Raw genomic sequence first — 15,052 nt, forward strand, 5'->3', positions numbered from 1 at the left:
GTGCCCACTGTCCCAGCTCAGCAACGGTCCTGCCGACTGCACTGCAGGCTTCCCAAGTGCCTTTGGGGATGGGCTGCACCCTTAGGGCCTTGGGTGGATCCAGGGAAGGCGGGGATGGGCTGCCACCCCGAGAGCAGGTTGGTAAGAGGTGTGGACACATGGAGTGTGAGAGCTGCTCTGGAACCTGCAGACCAGAGAAGGCTCAGTGCCCAACAGGAACCCAGTGGGGTGTCCAGACAGAATGGAGTCGTTGCAATTGTACAGTGATGCTTCTTTTTCTTCCAGTGCCGTGTTCACCTGGACAAACTTGCTGGTGGTTGTGGTTGAGCTCGATGGGTCCGAGCAGGAAGCCCTGGACCTGGTCCCCCTGGTGACCAACGTGGTCCTGGAGGAGCACTACCTGGTGGTGGGGGTGGTGGTGGTGGTGGACATCGGCGTCATCCCCATCAACTCCCGGGGCGAGAAGCAGCGCATGCACCTGCGTGACGGCTTCCTGGCCGACCAGCTGGACCCCATCTACGTGGCCTACAACATGTAGACGCCATGTAGTATCCCTTCTACGTGGCCTACAGCATGTAGACGCCCGGGGCCCACATCTACATGGCCTACAGCATGTAGACGCCCGGGGCCCCCATTTATGTGGCCTGCAGCATGTAGACGCCACATAGTGTCCCATCTACATGGCCTGCAACATGTAGATGCCCGGGGCCCCCATCTACGTGGCCGACAATGTGTAGACGCCCACGTAGGACACCCGGGGCCCCTGTCTACATGGCCTACAATGTGTAGACGCTACATAGTGTCTCATCTACGTGGCCTACAACATGTAGACACCTGGGGCCCCCATCTACATGGCCTACAACATGTAGACGCCCACGTAGTGTCTTATCTACGTGGCCTACAACATGTACACGCCTGGGGCCTCCATTTGCGTGGCCTACAGCATGTAGATGCCCGGGGCCCCCTGTTCAGTGTCGCAAGTGTGGGCACCAGGGCACCTTCCCCAGCAGAGCCTCACCATGTGGTGGGGAGACTTCCCATGCATCCTGGTCGCACAGGGATGAGACGTGAATGTGAAGTTTGCTCACGAGGACTTTGCGTTAACTGCCTTTAGTTTGTTGGAAAAGCCCTTTTCAAGAACTTTTTTTCTTTTTTTTTACTTATTGAATAATAAGTGCTTTCTTCGTAAATGTGGTATTTTGTTAAGCCAAAATAGCAATTAAAAAAAATATTCTGCCCTCCAGATGGGTTCTTTTAAACAATTCATGTAGTGTGACAAAGAATTGTTTTCTCTGTTTTAATGTGTCATGAAATCTTAATGCCATGGACCTGCTACTGATTTAAGCCATTGCTGGAGCCCATCCTTTTAGGACAGTGTGTCAAGGTACGAGAAAGCCTTCCAAATAGCACCTTCCAATTAGATTTTAGCCGCTTTCTTTGTCAGAAACATACTCAAGAAACAGACTGATGATCGGCCCTCCAAGTTATCATAGAATGAGAGGAAATTATAAATAAGGTGTATTTCGGCAATTACCTTGCAGATATCTTTGTACTAAACTAAAAAGATAAAATAAGTTAACTCCATATGTAATTATGTACAAAACGTTTAATTTATTTTGATCTCTTTAGAAGTATAACAGAGAAAACATTCAAGAATATTAAAGTCTTGTAATGTTTGCTAATATAAAAAGTGTTGTATTATCTTGCGTGGATAGCATCACAACAGATATATATATATATGAGATATAAGTTCACTAAGAACAAAGGGAATTTTAAAGTTTAAAACACAGAACCTGTCACTTGCATGGTGTCCCCTCCGCTGCACTGTAGATAGACTCTCGCCGTTGCTGGTGTGAGCAACCAGACGGCCTGCAGCCCAGAGCTTCTATTCTGGAGCCAGAGACCAGCTGTGGGGCCAGCGCCTCGGAGGTGGCGGACTGGAGCCGGGTGTGCACTTTCCCTCTGCCGCGGGGTCGTGACGGACTGTCGGTGCCGCGTGCCCACCGCAACGCGTGGCCTGGGGAGCAGCGGGCCCACTGCACGCGCTCCCTCGGCTACAAGAATCATTGCACAGTGTTTTCATCGTTTTGTTTGTCCCTTTTTTTGGTCCTTGGTATGAAAAGGAATGTTGTTCTGTGGTCATTGGCAGCGGGTTGCGCTGACTCCCTCAGCGGCTCTAAGGGAGGAGACTCACTAGGAGGTCATGCACGGAGCTGCCCCAGCTGTGCTGGCTGGAGTGGGAGGTCCCCAGCCCCGTCATCGCTCCTGCTGCAAGGACATGCTTCTGATTTCCGTCTCTTGCTGCTGCTGCCGCCGCCTCATGCACCTTGAAATTTTGAAAGCCCCTCGCACACTCCTGGATTGAACCAGCTCATCGGCGTCCAGCCAAGAAGAGGTACCAGCTTCCGAGTGAGATCCCCTCCATGATTGCCCCAGTGTGCGCGGGGTTCCTGTGCGGGGTCTGCCTGGTTCAGAGTGTTGCTGGCGAGACTGAGACCCTCTCTGTGTGGTGGTCTCACCTGCCTTGCTCTGTGCACTGGCACTGAGCCCTTTGCCACAAGAGAGTTTTGTTTGACTTCGGAGATCCAAGGCTAATTGCTGTTAGAATTTTAAGTGGCATTTTTTAAAAATTTGTCTGCATGTGGGGTTTCTTCCATCTCCACAGGTTATTTGATTTTTAAAATAATATTTTGATTTCATTGCTGTGTATGAGTATTTCTCCACATGCTTCAGATAAACATTCCCAGTCTTCTGCTTCCCAAGGGGGACCCCACCACACACAGAGAAGACACCTGCCCACCATGTGGAAGGGCCAGGGGGACCCCACCACACACACAGAAGAGAAATACCCACTGTGTGGAAGTGTAGGGGGGACCCCACCACACGCAGAAGGTACACGCTCACCATGTGGAAGGGCTGGGGGGACCCTACCACACACACACAAGATACACGCCCACTGTGTGAAAGTGCCGGGGGGGACCCCAACACACACAGAAGATACATGCCCACTGTGTAGAAGTGTAGGGGGGACCCCACCACACACCCACCGTGTGGAAGGGTAGGGGGGACCCCAACACAGAAGATACCCACCATGTGGAAGGGCCGGGGAGAACCCCACCCCCCACCACACACACACCCCCCCATGAAGGGTAGGGGGGACCCAAACACAGAAGATACACGCCCACCATGTGGAAGGGTACGGGGGTGACCCCACCACAGAGGACACGTACACCCACAGTGTGGAAGGGTGGGGGGGCCCACCACACACACAGGACACACACCCGCCCTGTGGAAGGGCAGGAGGGGGGCAGTTTCGGGTCAGACACTGATGAGGAAGCGGGACTTAGGCCCAGCAAGGGGGTGTGAGGTTGCTAGTGCCCTCGTGAGGCCTCGGTCCTGCTGCCTGTGCCAGCGGTGAGGGCCAAGGGCTCAGGGCTGGGATCCAGGTTCTGTTGTGCAAGAAAAAGGGAATGAGACTCTCAGTACCACCCACTTAGCAATAAAGGAGGATCGTTCTGTACTGTTAGTGGAAACTGCTGGGACGAGTCATTCATGAGAATACAGCCAGTGTTTGTCTCGTGACCTTGTGCTTTTGAAGTCAGACAAAACTGTGTGGTCAACTTGCACAAAGGAGGGTACACAGCGACCACCAAGACTCAGACCAACCAACAGGGCGGCTTCCTCATGGTGCTTGTTTGTTATATCTATCTAACCCTGCTTGACACTTTCCCAAGGGAAATGGTCCCTTGATAGATGCTAGCAGCGTTGCTTCATAGTGTGGTGACTGGTTAGAGAGATTCATGTGCTCAGCCAATCACGGTTCCAAACAAAATTTTTATGTGCAAAGGACAGCAACCTTCTCGTATGTTAAACCACCAGTAAGCTTTGTACATCTGTGATAACGCCTGTTTTATATTCAAATGAACAAATAAAAGCTTTTATTTTTGTTGCTCTGAAAATAGCAGTTTCTTAATTGGTCCCCTGGAGAGCTGGGCCAGCTTCCATCCCAGGAAGGTAGTGACTCCTACCAGGAATGGATCCCACTCTGTTTACATAATTTGTTGCATTATTTATCAGTACAGATAATCATACTTTGAACAATGTTTAAATTTTGATGTGGGCATTTATTGCTAAAAAATTCCTATGGCAACAAATGTTTTGTGAAATGTTTTTTTTTAATTCTTTTAAATATATCTAAATATATTTGTTCACATTTTCTCCAAGTGTACAGATTATTGGTAACCTTGAGGGACAAGGAGTGTGAGTCTGTGTGCACAACCTCTGCTGCTCCTTGGCCAGGACCGAGGTCTCGCTGACAATTCCAACCCAAATTATCTTTGTGTTTCGTTTGTCTTTGTGTCTTGGAAAGTGGTAGTGGGTTAACTGACTTCCAGCCTAATGGTTAGGAAAGGATAAAATCACCAGGCCTCACTGAGTGCCTTTGTGTTAGAATTCCCCTGGAACCAGGACCACCTGTGCTAATTGGGGGTGTGGACGTCAGTAGCTGGTGTAGACCACCTGTTTGGGTGACTGGGCATTGCCAAGAGATCCGCCTAGAGTGGCCGTGCTCGGGCAGCACCTGTGTCCCCGCGCACACATGTAGAGTTCCTTCTGCTGCCTTGCTCCACTCCCTCCAGCACTGTGCTGAGGCCAGGGCACACAGGCAGGAGTTTGGTTGGCAGATTGATCATAATTCTGGGTCTTACTGTCCTTGTTGATGTCTTGGTGGCCTGAGTCAGGTGGCCAGTCAGTCTGGCCACGTGGAGGGACTCAGTGTCACTGCTTCCGAGGAGAGAGGTTCCATTCCCTCCACGCCAGGTCCTCTGTGACTCACTCACTCCCCCTGCTCAGCAGAGCCTGCCCGGTGCTGACCACTGGGCCCGTCTCTGTCTTCCACCGTCCTTGGTGGCCGGCTCTGGTCCCTGAGCGGCATCTTCCCGTCATGGCCACTCTGGCTCCCCTCCAGTGGGTCCTTCCGCCTATCTCTGCGGTCTTCTCGATTTTAAGGTTAATCCGTGAACAAAGTATTGGCAGCACCAAGGTCAGTGTGAGATTTGGGTGGGCCTTGCTGCCTTGGGACAGCCCCAGTGTCAGCTCCTCAGGCTGGGATAGACCCTCCTCTCCCTTCCTGCCCCTCACCCCTCCACCCTGCATGTCGCTGTCACTCCCTGACTTCATTATTCATGGGGGGAAGAGTTGGGGACCCTCCCAGGGCTGGGGCAGGAGGCCAGCAGGTGGGCAGGCAGGGGTCCGGCTCTGAGCACAGTCAGCGGGAAAGCCTCTCCTCCAGCCCCTCACTTGGCGCCGTGTGGGAGGGCGCAGGGCCCACCTGGGCTGTCAGGCTCTGGGGACAGGCTGACCTGCAGAAATGCGAAGGTGCGGTGGAAACGGAAGTCAAGACAGTGGGCATGGGGGGCTGAGCCTGGCCTCAGCTCCCCTGCCACTTTGTTTCCATGTTAGTGTGGACTCTGGGGGGACAGAGGCCAGTGTTCTCTGCAGGTGCAACTCCCTCTTGCCCTAGGAGGCATTCAGGAGGTGCAGGGGAGCAGCCCTAGGGCCGAGGTCAGCAAGGTTGATGCCTCCCTTCTCTGCTGACCATCAGGAGGATAGGACAGCGTTGGGACCCACACTTTGGTGAAGCCCGGGTCAGAGCAGAGGTGAGGGTAACCCAGCCAGAGCCATCCCCTCACAGCTTTCCCACAGATGCTTTCCAAGGGACTGGATGTACCCACACATCTTGTTGAGTCACCCCTGGCTAGTCCCTGCACCGGAAGTGGAGGATGGCATTGTCCCCCTCCACCACCCTCCAGGAGAGGACAGAGACCACCTGTCCTGACTGCTGTCCAGAGGGGCTTCCCCGCAGGTCAGGCAGCAGCAGAGGCATCTGAGGCCAAGAACCAGTGTGGATCCTTGAAGATGGATGCTCTGATTGTGAAGCTGCTCCAGCTCCAGAGGGCAGCGCGGCATGGAGGGCATTGGCGTGTCACCAGCCCAAGTTCCTGGAGGTACAAGTGGACCGCAAGGGGTCGGCTGGTCTCAGCGGGGTTTGGGGATGCTTGGGAACCACTGGTAGCTAGTGGGCACTTACACCGATGGACCACGGCACGTTGAGTGTGTTGTGTCCCAGCCACAGTCCTGTGAGGCTTCAACTAGGCCGCCACCAGCCTGGAAGACAGGGTAACACGTGTGTCTGACGGGCCAGCCAGCTTCGGTCTGAACCCCTCTGTCCTGATGTAAGTGCAGTCCTCCAGTCGCTGGGCAAGGACCTGGCCCCACAGCACTTGACTTATGACATGAGTACAGAAACACAGACTTCAACCTTTCTCTCATCATGAATACTATTCTGTGGATTCTTTTCAAGTGTAAATGTGATATTAGCTTCTGGTCCCTACATAGTAGCTGGATTTGGCCAGGTTTAGGATTGCAGTTTGCTGATTGCTGTTGTAAGACACACAAGTAGGGAGGCAAACTTTTGAGAATTAACTGCTGATTCTGGTTTTCCTTTCAAAAGCAATTAGTTTCTGAGTCAAATAGTTTGGGCTCTAAATGTTTTCGTTTCTGAGCTTCTGTCTCTTTCATTTTTTCAGTCAGTAAATATTTGAGCACCAACCACGGGTCCGTGCTGCGATGAAATGGCAGAGCAGTCCCCCTCCTTTGAGTCCATGTCCACCAAGGACTGCAAGGCCTGAGCTGACTTCTGACTCCAACTCAGACACTTGATGGTCAGTCAGTCTTGGTTCTGCCAGGGCAGGAGGTCACATAAACTCTTCTGTCGCCATGAAGAAGGGCTGAGGCCAAACAGTCTCGTTTCCCTACACTCGCTGTTCCTCAGGTTTGACCTCTAACCAGACAAGCGCCCAGCAGCTGCTACTTCTCATAACTGACTGGCTCCATCCAGGGCTGCACGGAGAAAGGGCTCTTGTTGCTCAGAGTGAACTGTGGGGGCAGGATGACCTCTGGACAACCGTGTACGTGCGGGCATGTGGGGCAGCTTCTGCTGATGCTCCACCCTTTGTGGAGTAGGAGCTGGGGTGTCTGATGTCCTGCACTGAACAACAGGGGAGTCCCCTAAATGTCAAGATTCTTTTTGAACAGCCAAGTTCAGAATTTTCTTTTTCTGTGCCTGATTGATCATCTGTCAGCAGAGGTTCACACATTTGCTATTAGTTTCTAACTCAGATGTTCAGGATATAAGGAGAAACACTTGAGAAGCTGTTTATAGAGACCCTACACCCTTTGTAATGCGAACAATTAAGCCCTCTATTTTGTCTGTTTAAGTTCAGTCAGTTCAGTTGCTCAGTCATGTCCGACTCTTTGAGACCCCATGGACTGAAGCATGCCAGACCTCCCTGTCCATCACCAACTCCTGGATCTTACTCAGAGTCGTGTCCATCAAGTTGTTGATGCTATCCAACCATCTTACCCTCTATCATCCCCTTCTCCTCCCGCCTTCAGTCTTTCCCAGCATCAGGGTCTTTTCCAGTGAGTCAGTTCTTCACATCAGGTGGCCAAAGTACTGGAGTTTGAGCTTCAGCATCAGTCCTTCCAATGAATATCCAGGACTGATTTCCTTTAGGATTAACTGCTTAGATCTCCTTGAAGTCCAAGGTACTCTCAAGAGTCTTCTCCAACACCACAGTTCAAAAGCATCAATGCTTCAGTGCTCAGCTTTCTTTATAGTCCAACTTTCATATCCATATATGACTACTGGAAAAACCATAGCTTTGACTATACGGACCTTTGTCAGCAAAGTGATGTCTCTGCTTTTTAATATGCTATCTAGGTTGGTCATAGCTTTTCTTCTAAGAAGCCAAGGGTCTTTTAATTTCGTGGCTGTCCCCAGTGATTTTGGAGTCCAGGAAGATAAAATCTGTTGCTGTTTCCACTTTTTCCCCATCTGTTTGCCATGAAGTGATGGGACTGGATGCCATGATCTTAGTTTTCTGAATGTTGAGTTTTACACCAGCTTTTTCACTCTCTTTCACCCTCATTGAGGCTCTTTAGTTCCTCTTTGCTTTCTGCAGTTAAAGTGGTATGATCTGCATATCTGAGATTGTTGATATTTCTACCAGCAATCTTGATTCCAGCCTGTGATTCATCCAGCCTGGCATTTCACGTGATATACTCTGCATATAAGTTAAATAAGCAGGGTGACAATATACAGCCATATCTTATGCCTTTCCCAATGTTGAAACAGTCCGTTGTTCCATGTAAGGTTCTAACTGTTGCTTCTAGACCCACATACAGGTTTCTCAGGAGACAGGTAAGGTGGTCTGGTATTCCCATCTCTTTTAAGAATTTTCCACAGTTTGTTGTGATCCATACAGTCAAAGGCTTTTGTGTAATCAGTGAAACAGAAATAGATGTTTTCTTAAAATTTCTTTGCCTTTTCTATGATCCGGTGGATGCTGACAATTTATTCTCTGGTTCTTTTGCCTTTTCTAAATCCAGCTGGTACATCTGGAAGTTCTCAGTTCACATACTGTTAAAGTCTAGCTTGAAGGATTTTGAGCATGTGCATAGACTAGCTTACTTTTTAAAAATCTCTTTTATTGTACAGTCTGGAACAGAATTCTTGGGAGGAGGCGGGGAAGAGACGCATAGTAAAGCACAGGTGCGCTGGGAGCTAGGGCTCAGGGCCACTCCTGCTTTCACCGCCATGTGTTTCACAGCCCAAAGCCTTGGAATGTGGTCGCTGACCGGAGGAGCCTTTCCAGGAGACCAGGAAGTACCTACATGCATCAAGACAGCGACCATTGCTGCGGCTAGAGGAACTGGTCATAACTGCTAATCAGACCAGAGGGAAAGGACTGATTTTCAAAGAAAAGTTCACTGTGGGACCTAAGCTGGATGGTTAAAAGAGAAAGGAAAAAAAAATAGGTGTGAACAGGTAGGGGCTTGGAGACAGCTGTCACTCCCAGAGCTGCAGGCAGGGTTTTAGAACAGAGGTAAATGATACATAGATGGACAGACTTGGAAAGGTAGCTTCCACACAGACAAGGAGCTGAAATGCTGGTTGCCCTGACAGCTGCTTCCCCAAGTGGACAGTCAGCGTAAGGACTGAGACATAATTTGTATGCGGAACCTTCTGCCAGGTGAACTTCTCTTCCACCGGTCTACCCTTCCCTCATCCTTTCTTCTGAGCCCTTCTTAATTATGGACTTTCTCTGTTCAGACCCAAGCTCAGGGCAGCCAAGGATAAGGACCAGGAGCAGAGCAGAGGCAGCTCCTCGCCCACAGGCCAGATGAGGAGCCCCCCACCCAGTGTAGGGGTGTTACAGCCACTCTTCAAGAAGGTGCTGGGGTCTGAGGGAGGGCTCTGTGGGATTCTTGGGCAGTGCTTAAGACTGTTTTTTGCTTCTGAACAACCTACCTCAAACTCCTGTAAAATCCAAAATAAAATGTTTGGAAGTGATTTATTTATAAGAAGAACTCCTACACTTTGCTCTAAAGATCTGCAGCAGAATAAAGCTGAACATGGGTCACAAGATGTAAACCGGAGGCAGACAAATGGAGACAGTGTGGTCCACAGCCACATCTTCAGCTCTGGGAGCAGAACTCAGCAGCTGTAATTATTAAAAGCTTACAGGAATTACAGTTTCATTGTTCTTAGTTTTTATGATCCTCTTTAAAATGAATTAGAAAAGAGTGGGTATCATTTTTTTTTTCCAACAAAGGATGTATAATAATTTGTTTTTATTTAAACCAAACCTTGCCTACTCCTTGTGACCTTACTCAGGAAAGCCTGGTCTAAAGCAATTACAGAATCACTTCTTCATCTGCCGTTCTGAGCCATCGCTCCTTGCCTTCTGCAGTCACTGTGCTGGTTTCCCTCTAGATGTTCAGTCGTGGCACCTCTCAGTCCTGCTTCCTCTCTGATGGCTTCCTTAACCATGTCAGATCTCTCTCATTGCTTGAAAAAAATTGTTCTCTTGCCACCTCTCTAGGCAAGAATTTTGTTTTTCTTCTGTAAGTTTTTTTCTAATGTAAGTTTTTTCCTGGTCTTAAAAGTTACAGTTACTATAGTAAAAATATGAAGGAAAAAATGAATCATCCAAAATCATGTTTGATTCTTGAATGCCTTACTTCTCCAGCAACTCCTACTCACCTTTCTTGTCTCGGCTTACATACAGGTTTTTAAACCTCCCCTAATGGTTTCCCAAGACAGGCGGGTCATGGTGAAGATATCTGACAGAATGTGGTCCACTGGAGAAGGGAATGGCAAACCACTTCAGTATTCTTGCCTTGAGAACCCCATGAACAGTATGAAAAGGCAAAATGATAGAATACTGAAAGATGAACCCCCCAGGTCAATAGGTGCCCAATATGCTACTGGAGGTCAGTGGAGAAATAACTCCAGAAAGAATGAAGGGATGGAGCCAAAGCAAAAACAATACCCAGCTGTGGATGTGACTGGTGATAGAAGCAAGGTCCGATGCTGTAAAGAGCAATATTGCATAGGAACCTGGAATGTCAGGTCCATGAATCAAGGCAAATTGGAAGTGGTCAAACAGGAGATGGCAAGAGTGAATGTCGACATTGTAGGAATCAGCGAACTCACATGGACTGGAATGGGTGAATTTAACTCAGATGACCATTATATCTACTACTGAGGGCTGGAATCCCTTAGAAGAAATGGAGTAGCCATCATGGTCAAAAAAAGAGTCCGAAATGCAGTACTTGGATGCAATCTCAAAAATGACAGAATGATCTCTGTTCATTTCCAAGGCAAACCATTCAATATTACAGTAATCCAAGTCTATGCCCCAACCAGTAACGCTGAAGAAGCTGAAGTTGAATGGTTCTATAATGACCTACAAGACCTTTTAGAAATAACACCCAAAAAAGATGTCCTTTTCATTATAGGGCACTGGAATGCAAAAGTAGGAAGTCAAGAAACACCTGGAGTAACAGGCAAATTTGGCTTTGGAATACGGAATGAAGCAGGGCAAAGACTAATAGAGTTTTGCCAAGAAAATGCACAGGTCATAGCAAACACCCTCTTCCAACAACACAAGAGAAGACTGTACACATGGACATCACCAGATGGTCAACACCAAAATCAGATTGATTATATTCTTTGCAGCCAAAGATGGAGAAGCTCTATACAGTCAACAAAAACAAGACCAGGAGCTGACTGTGGCTCAGATCATGAATTCCTTATTGCCAAATTCAGACTTAAATTGAAGAAAGTAGGGAAAACCACTAGACCATTCAGGTATGACCTAAATCAAATCCCTTATGATTATAGAGTGGAAGTGAGAAATAGATTTAAGGGCCTAGATCTGATAGAGTGCCTGATGAACTATGGAATGAGGTTTGTGACATTGTACAGGAGACAGGGATCAAGACCGTCCCCATGGAAAAGAAATGCAAAAAAGCAAAATGGCTGTCTGGAGAGGCCTTACAAATAGCTGTGAAAAGAAGAGAAGCGAAAAGCAAAGGAGAAAAGGAAAGATATAAGTAAGCATCTGAATGCAGAGTTCCAAAGAATAGCAAGAAGAGATAAGAAAGCCTTCCTCAGTGATCAATGCAAAGAAATAGAGGAAAACAACAGAATGGGAAAGACTAGTGATCTCTTCCAGAAAATTAGAGATACCAAGGGAACATTTCAGGCAAAGACAGGCTCGATAAAGGACAGAAATGGTATGGACCTAACAGAAGCAGAAGATATTAAGAGGTGGCAAGAATACACAGAACTGTATAAAAAAGATCTTCACGACCCAGATAATCATGATGGTGTGATCACTGACCTAGAGCCAGACATCCTGGAATGTGAAGTCAAGTGGGCCTTAGAAAGCATCACTACAAACAAAGCTAGTGGAGGTGATGGAATTCCAGTGGAGCTATTGCAAATCCTGAAAGACGATGCTGTGAAAGTGCTGCACTCAATATGCCAGCAGATCCGAAAAACTCAGCAGTGGCCACAGGACTGGAAAAGGTCCGTTTTCATTCCAATCCCAAAGAAAGGCAATGCCAAAGAATGCTCAAACTACTGCACAATTGCACTCATCTCACATGCTAGTAAAGTAATGCTCAAAATTCTCCAAGCCAGGCTTCAGCAATACGTGAACCGTGAACTTCCTGATGTTCAAGCTGGTTTTAGAAAAGGCAGAGGAACCAGAGATCAAATTGCCAACATCTGCTGGATCATGGAAAAAGCAAGAGAGTTCCAGAAAAACATCTATTTCTGCTTTATTGACTATGCCAAAGCCTTTGACTATGTGGATCACAATAAACTGTGGGAAATTCTGAAAGATATGGGAATACCAGACCACCTGATCTGCCTCTTGAGAAATCTGTATGCAGGTTAGGAAGCAACAGTTAGAACTGGACATGGAACAACAGACTGGTTCCAAATAGGAAAAGGAGTACGTCAAGGTTGTATATTGTCACCCTGCTTATTTAACTTCTATGCAGAGTACATCATGAGAAACGCTGGACTGGAAGATGCACAGGCTGGAATCAAGATTGCTGGGAGACATATCAATAACCTCAGATACACAGATGACACCACCCTTATGGCAGAAAGTGAAGAGGATCTAAAAAGCCTCTTGGTGAAAGTGGAGAGTGAAAAAGTTGACTTAAAGCTCAACATTCAGAAAACTAAGATCATGGCATCCAGTCCCATCACTTCATGGGAAATAGATGGGGAAACAGTGTCAGACTTTATTTTTGGGGGGCTCCAAAATCACTGCAGATGGTGACTGCAGCCATGAAATTAAAAGACGCTTACTCCTTGGAAGGAAAGTTATTACCAACATAGATAGCATATTCAAAAGTAGAGACATTACTTTGCCAACAAAGGTCCATCTAGTCAAGGCTATGGTTTTCCCTGTGGTCATGTATGGATGTGAGAGTTGGACTGTAAAGAAGGCTGAGCACCGAAGAATTGATGCTTTTGAACTGTGTTGTTGGAGAAGACTCTTGAGAGTCCCTTGGACTGCAAGGAGATCCAGCCAGTACATTCTGAAGGACATCAGCCCTGGGATTTTTTGGAGGGAATGATGCTAAAGCTGAAACTCCAGTACTTTGGCCACCTCATGCAAAGAGCTGACTCATTGGAAAAGACTCTGATGCTGGGAGGGATTGGGGGCAGGAGGAGAAGGGGATGACAGAGGATGAGATGGCTGGATGGCATCATTGACTCGATGGATGTGAGTCTGAGTGAACTCCGGGAGTTGGTGATGGACAGGGAGGCCTGGCGTGCTGCGATTCATGGGGTCGCAAAGAGTCGGACACGACTGAGCGACTGAACTGAACTGAACTGAATGGTTTCCCCTCTTGTCATAGCTTTCTCGGTATCCTGTAGCCCTGTATTTTTTCTTCATTGCACCCAACTCTGGGTTATAATTAAAGCTGCACTTACTTGGACGATGCCCTCACTAGAGTATAAGCTACACAGAGACTGGAAACATGCTTTTGTCGTGCATTTTGCATCCAACACAAGCGCTGAATGAACGTCTGCACTGTGTCTGCCTGAAAGCTGCTTTAGCAATCTGTCCCTACACTGTTTCCTGTTCCTGGAGGGCAGGGGTTATTTCTTATTATTGCAGGGTTTTATTAGGCCACAGACCATCTTCATGGGGCTGTGGAAGAGCAGGTATGATACCACGAACCTGGTTCCTGAATTGAAGCAGCCCTGGGTCTCGACTTTCTCCAGTGTGAGGTTGAGGAGTTAGATAAAGGTTTTCCAACTGCCCTGTAGAGCCAAAGGCATCCTTAGGACACCTTTGCTGAGCCATCTAATTGAAATGTCAGTTTAGAGGTTTGCTGACTTGAAGATTTCTAAGCTTTCAAAATTCAGACTGAAAAACTAAGAACCTACCATTAAAAGAGGTCAAGTTCTGGTGAAAACTGATGAATTCTCATCAATACCTAAGTATCAAGCAGGCCCTCTAATACACATTTGCTCAGTGACTACCGACACCTGGTCAGGTGCTGACAGGAGCACTGAACTTGGTGACACAAAGCTCTTGTTTGTAGCTTGCTCTGTCCAGCGTGGGTAGTCATCAGCCACAGGAGAATGACACATGGCTGGTCCAAATGGAGATTTGCTGAAAGCATGAGACACGTGCTGCGTTTTGAAGACTTGGTATAAACAAGAATGTAAAATATCTCACTGTTACATAAGTCAAATTTTGAAGGATTTTGGACACACTAGGATTGTTGCTATTCAGTCACTAAGTCATGTCCAGCTCTTTGCAACCCCGTGGACTGTATATAGCACTCCAGGCTCCTTTTTCTTCCACCATTTTCCAGAGGTTAGAATTAATTTAACCTGTCCCTTTTATATGGTTTAATATTTAATGTTACTGGATACTATTTAGTGGTTTAATATTTAGCAGTAATATCTAATAATAGTTATTTCAGTCACTCAGTTATGTCCAACTCTTTGCGACCCGTGGACTGCAGCACGCCAGGCCTCCGGCTATCACCAACTCCCAGAGTTTACTCAAACTCATGTCCGTTGAGTCCAATGATGCCATCGAACCATCTTATCCTCTGTCATCCTTTTCTCCTGCCTTCAGTCTTTCCCAGCATCAGAGTCTTTTCCAATGAGTCAGGTGGCCAAAGTATTGGAGCTTCAGCTTCAACATCAGTCCTTTCAATGAATATCCAGGACTGATTTGATTTAGGATTGATTGGTTTGATCTCATTGCAGTCCAAGGGACTCTCAAGAGTCTTCTGCAACACCACAGTTCAAAAGCATCAGTTTTTCAGTGCTAAGCTTTCTTTATAGTCCAACTCTCACATCCATACATGACTGCTGGAAAAACCATAGCTTTGACCAGATGGACCTTTGTTGGCAAAGTAATGTCTCTGCTTTTTAATATGCTGTCTAGGTTGGTCATAGTTTTACTTCCAAGGAGCAAACGTCTTTTGGTTTCATAGTTACAGTCACCATTTGCAGTGACTCTGGAGCCCAAGAAAATAAAGTCTGTCACTGTTTCCATTTTTTCCCCACCCATTTGCCATGAAGTGATGGGACTGGATGGCATGATCTTAGTTTTTACAGTGTTGAGTTTTAAGCCAGTTTTTTTACTCTCCC

At 47.5% G+C, this 15,052-nt stretch overlaps 1 protein-coding gene across 1 annotated transcript in view; it reads left to right on the plus strand.

Annotated features, from left to right (window-relative positions):
• The window catches only part of DIP2C (disco interacting protein 2 homolog C), a 292,751-nt gene extending 288,533 nt beyond the window's left edge, over positions 1-4,218 (plus strand). Inside the window, 1 exon segment of the mRNA XM_070381226.1 lies at positions 286-4,218. Coding sequence (XP_070237327.1) covers positions 286-538 — 253 coding nt within the window. The 3' untranslated portion in view covers positions 539-4,218.
• Positions 4,219-15,052: the final 10,834 nt, after the last annotated feature.

The sequence above is a fragment of the Bos mutus genome, chromosome 13 (assembly GCF_027580195.1).
Source record: "Bos mutus isolate GX-2022 chromosome 13, NWIPB_WYAK_1.1, whole genome shotgun sequence".
Lineage (NCBI taxonomy): Eukaryota > Metazoa > Chordata > Mammalia > Artiodactyla > Bovidae > Bos > Bos mutus.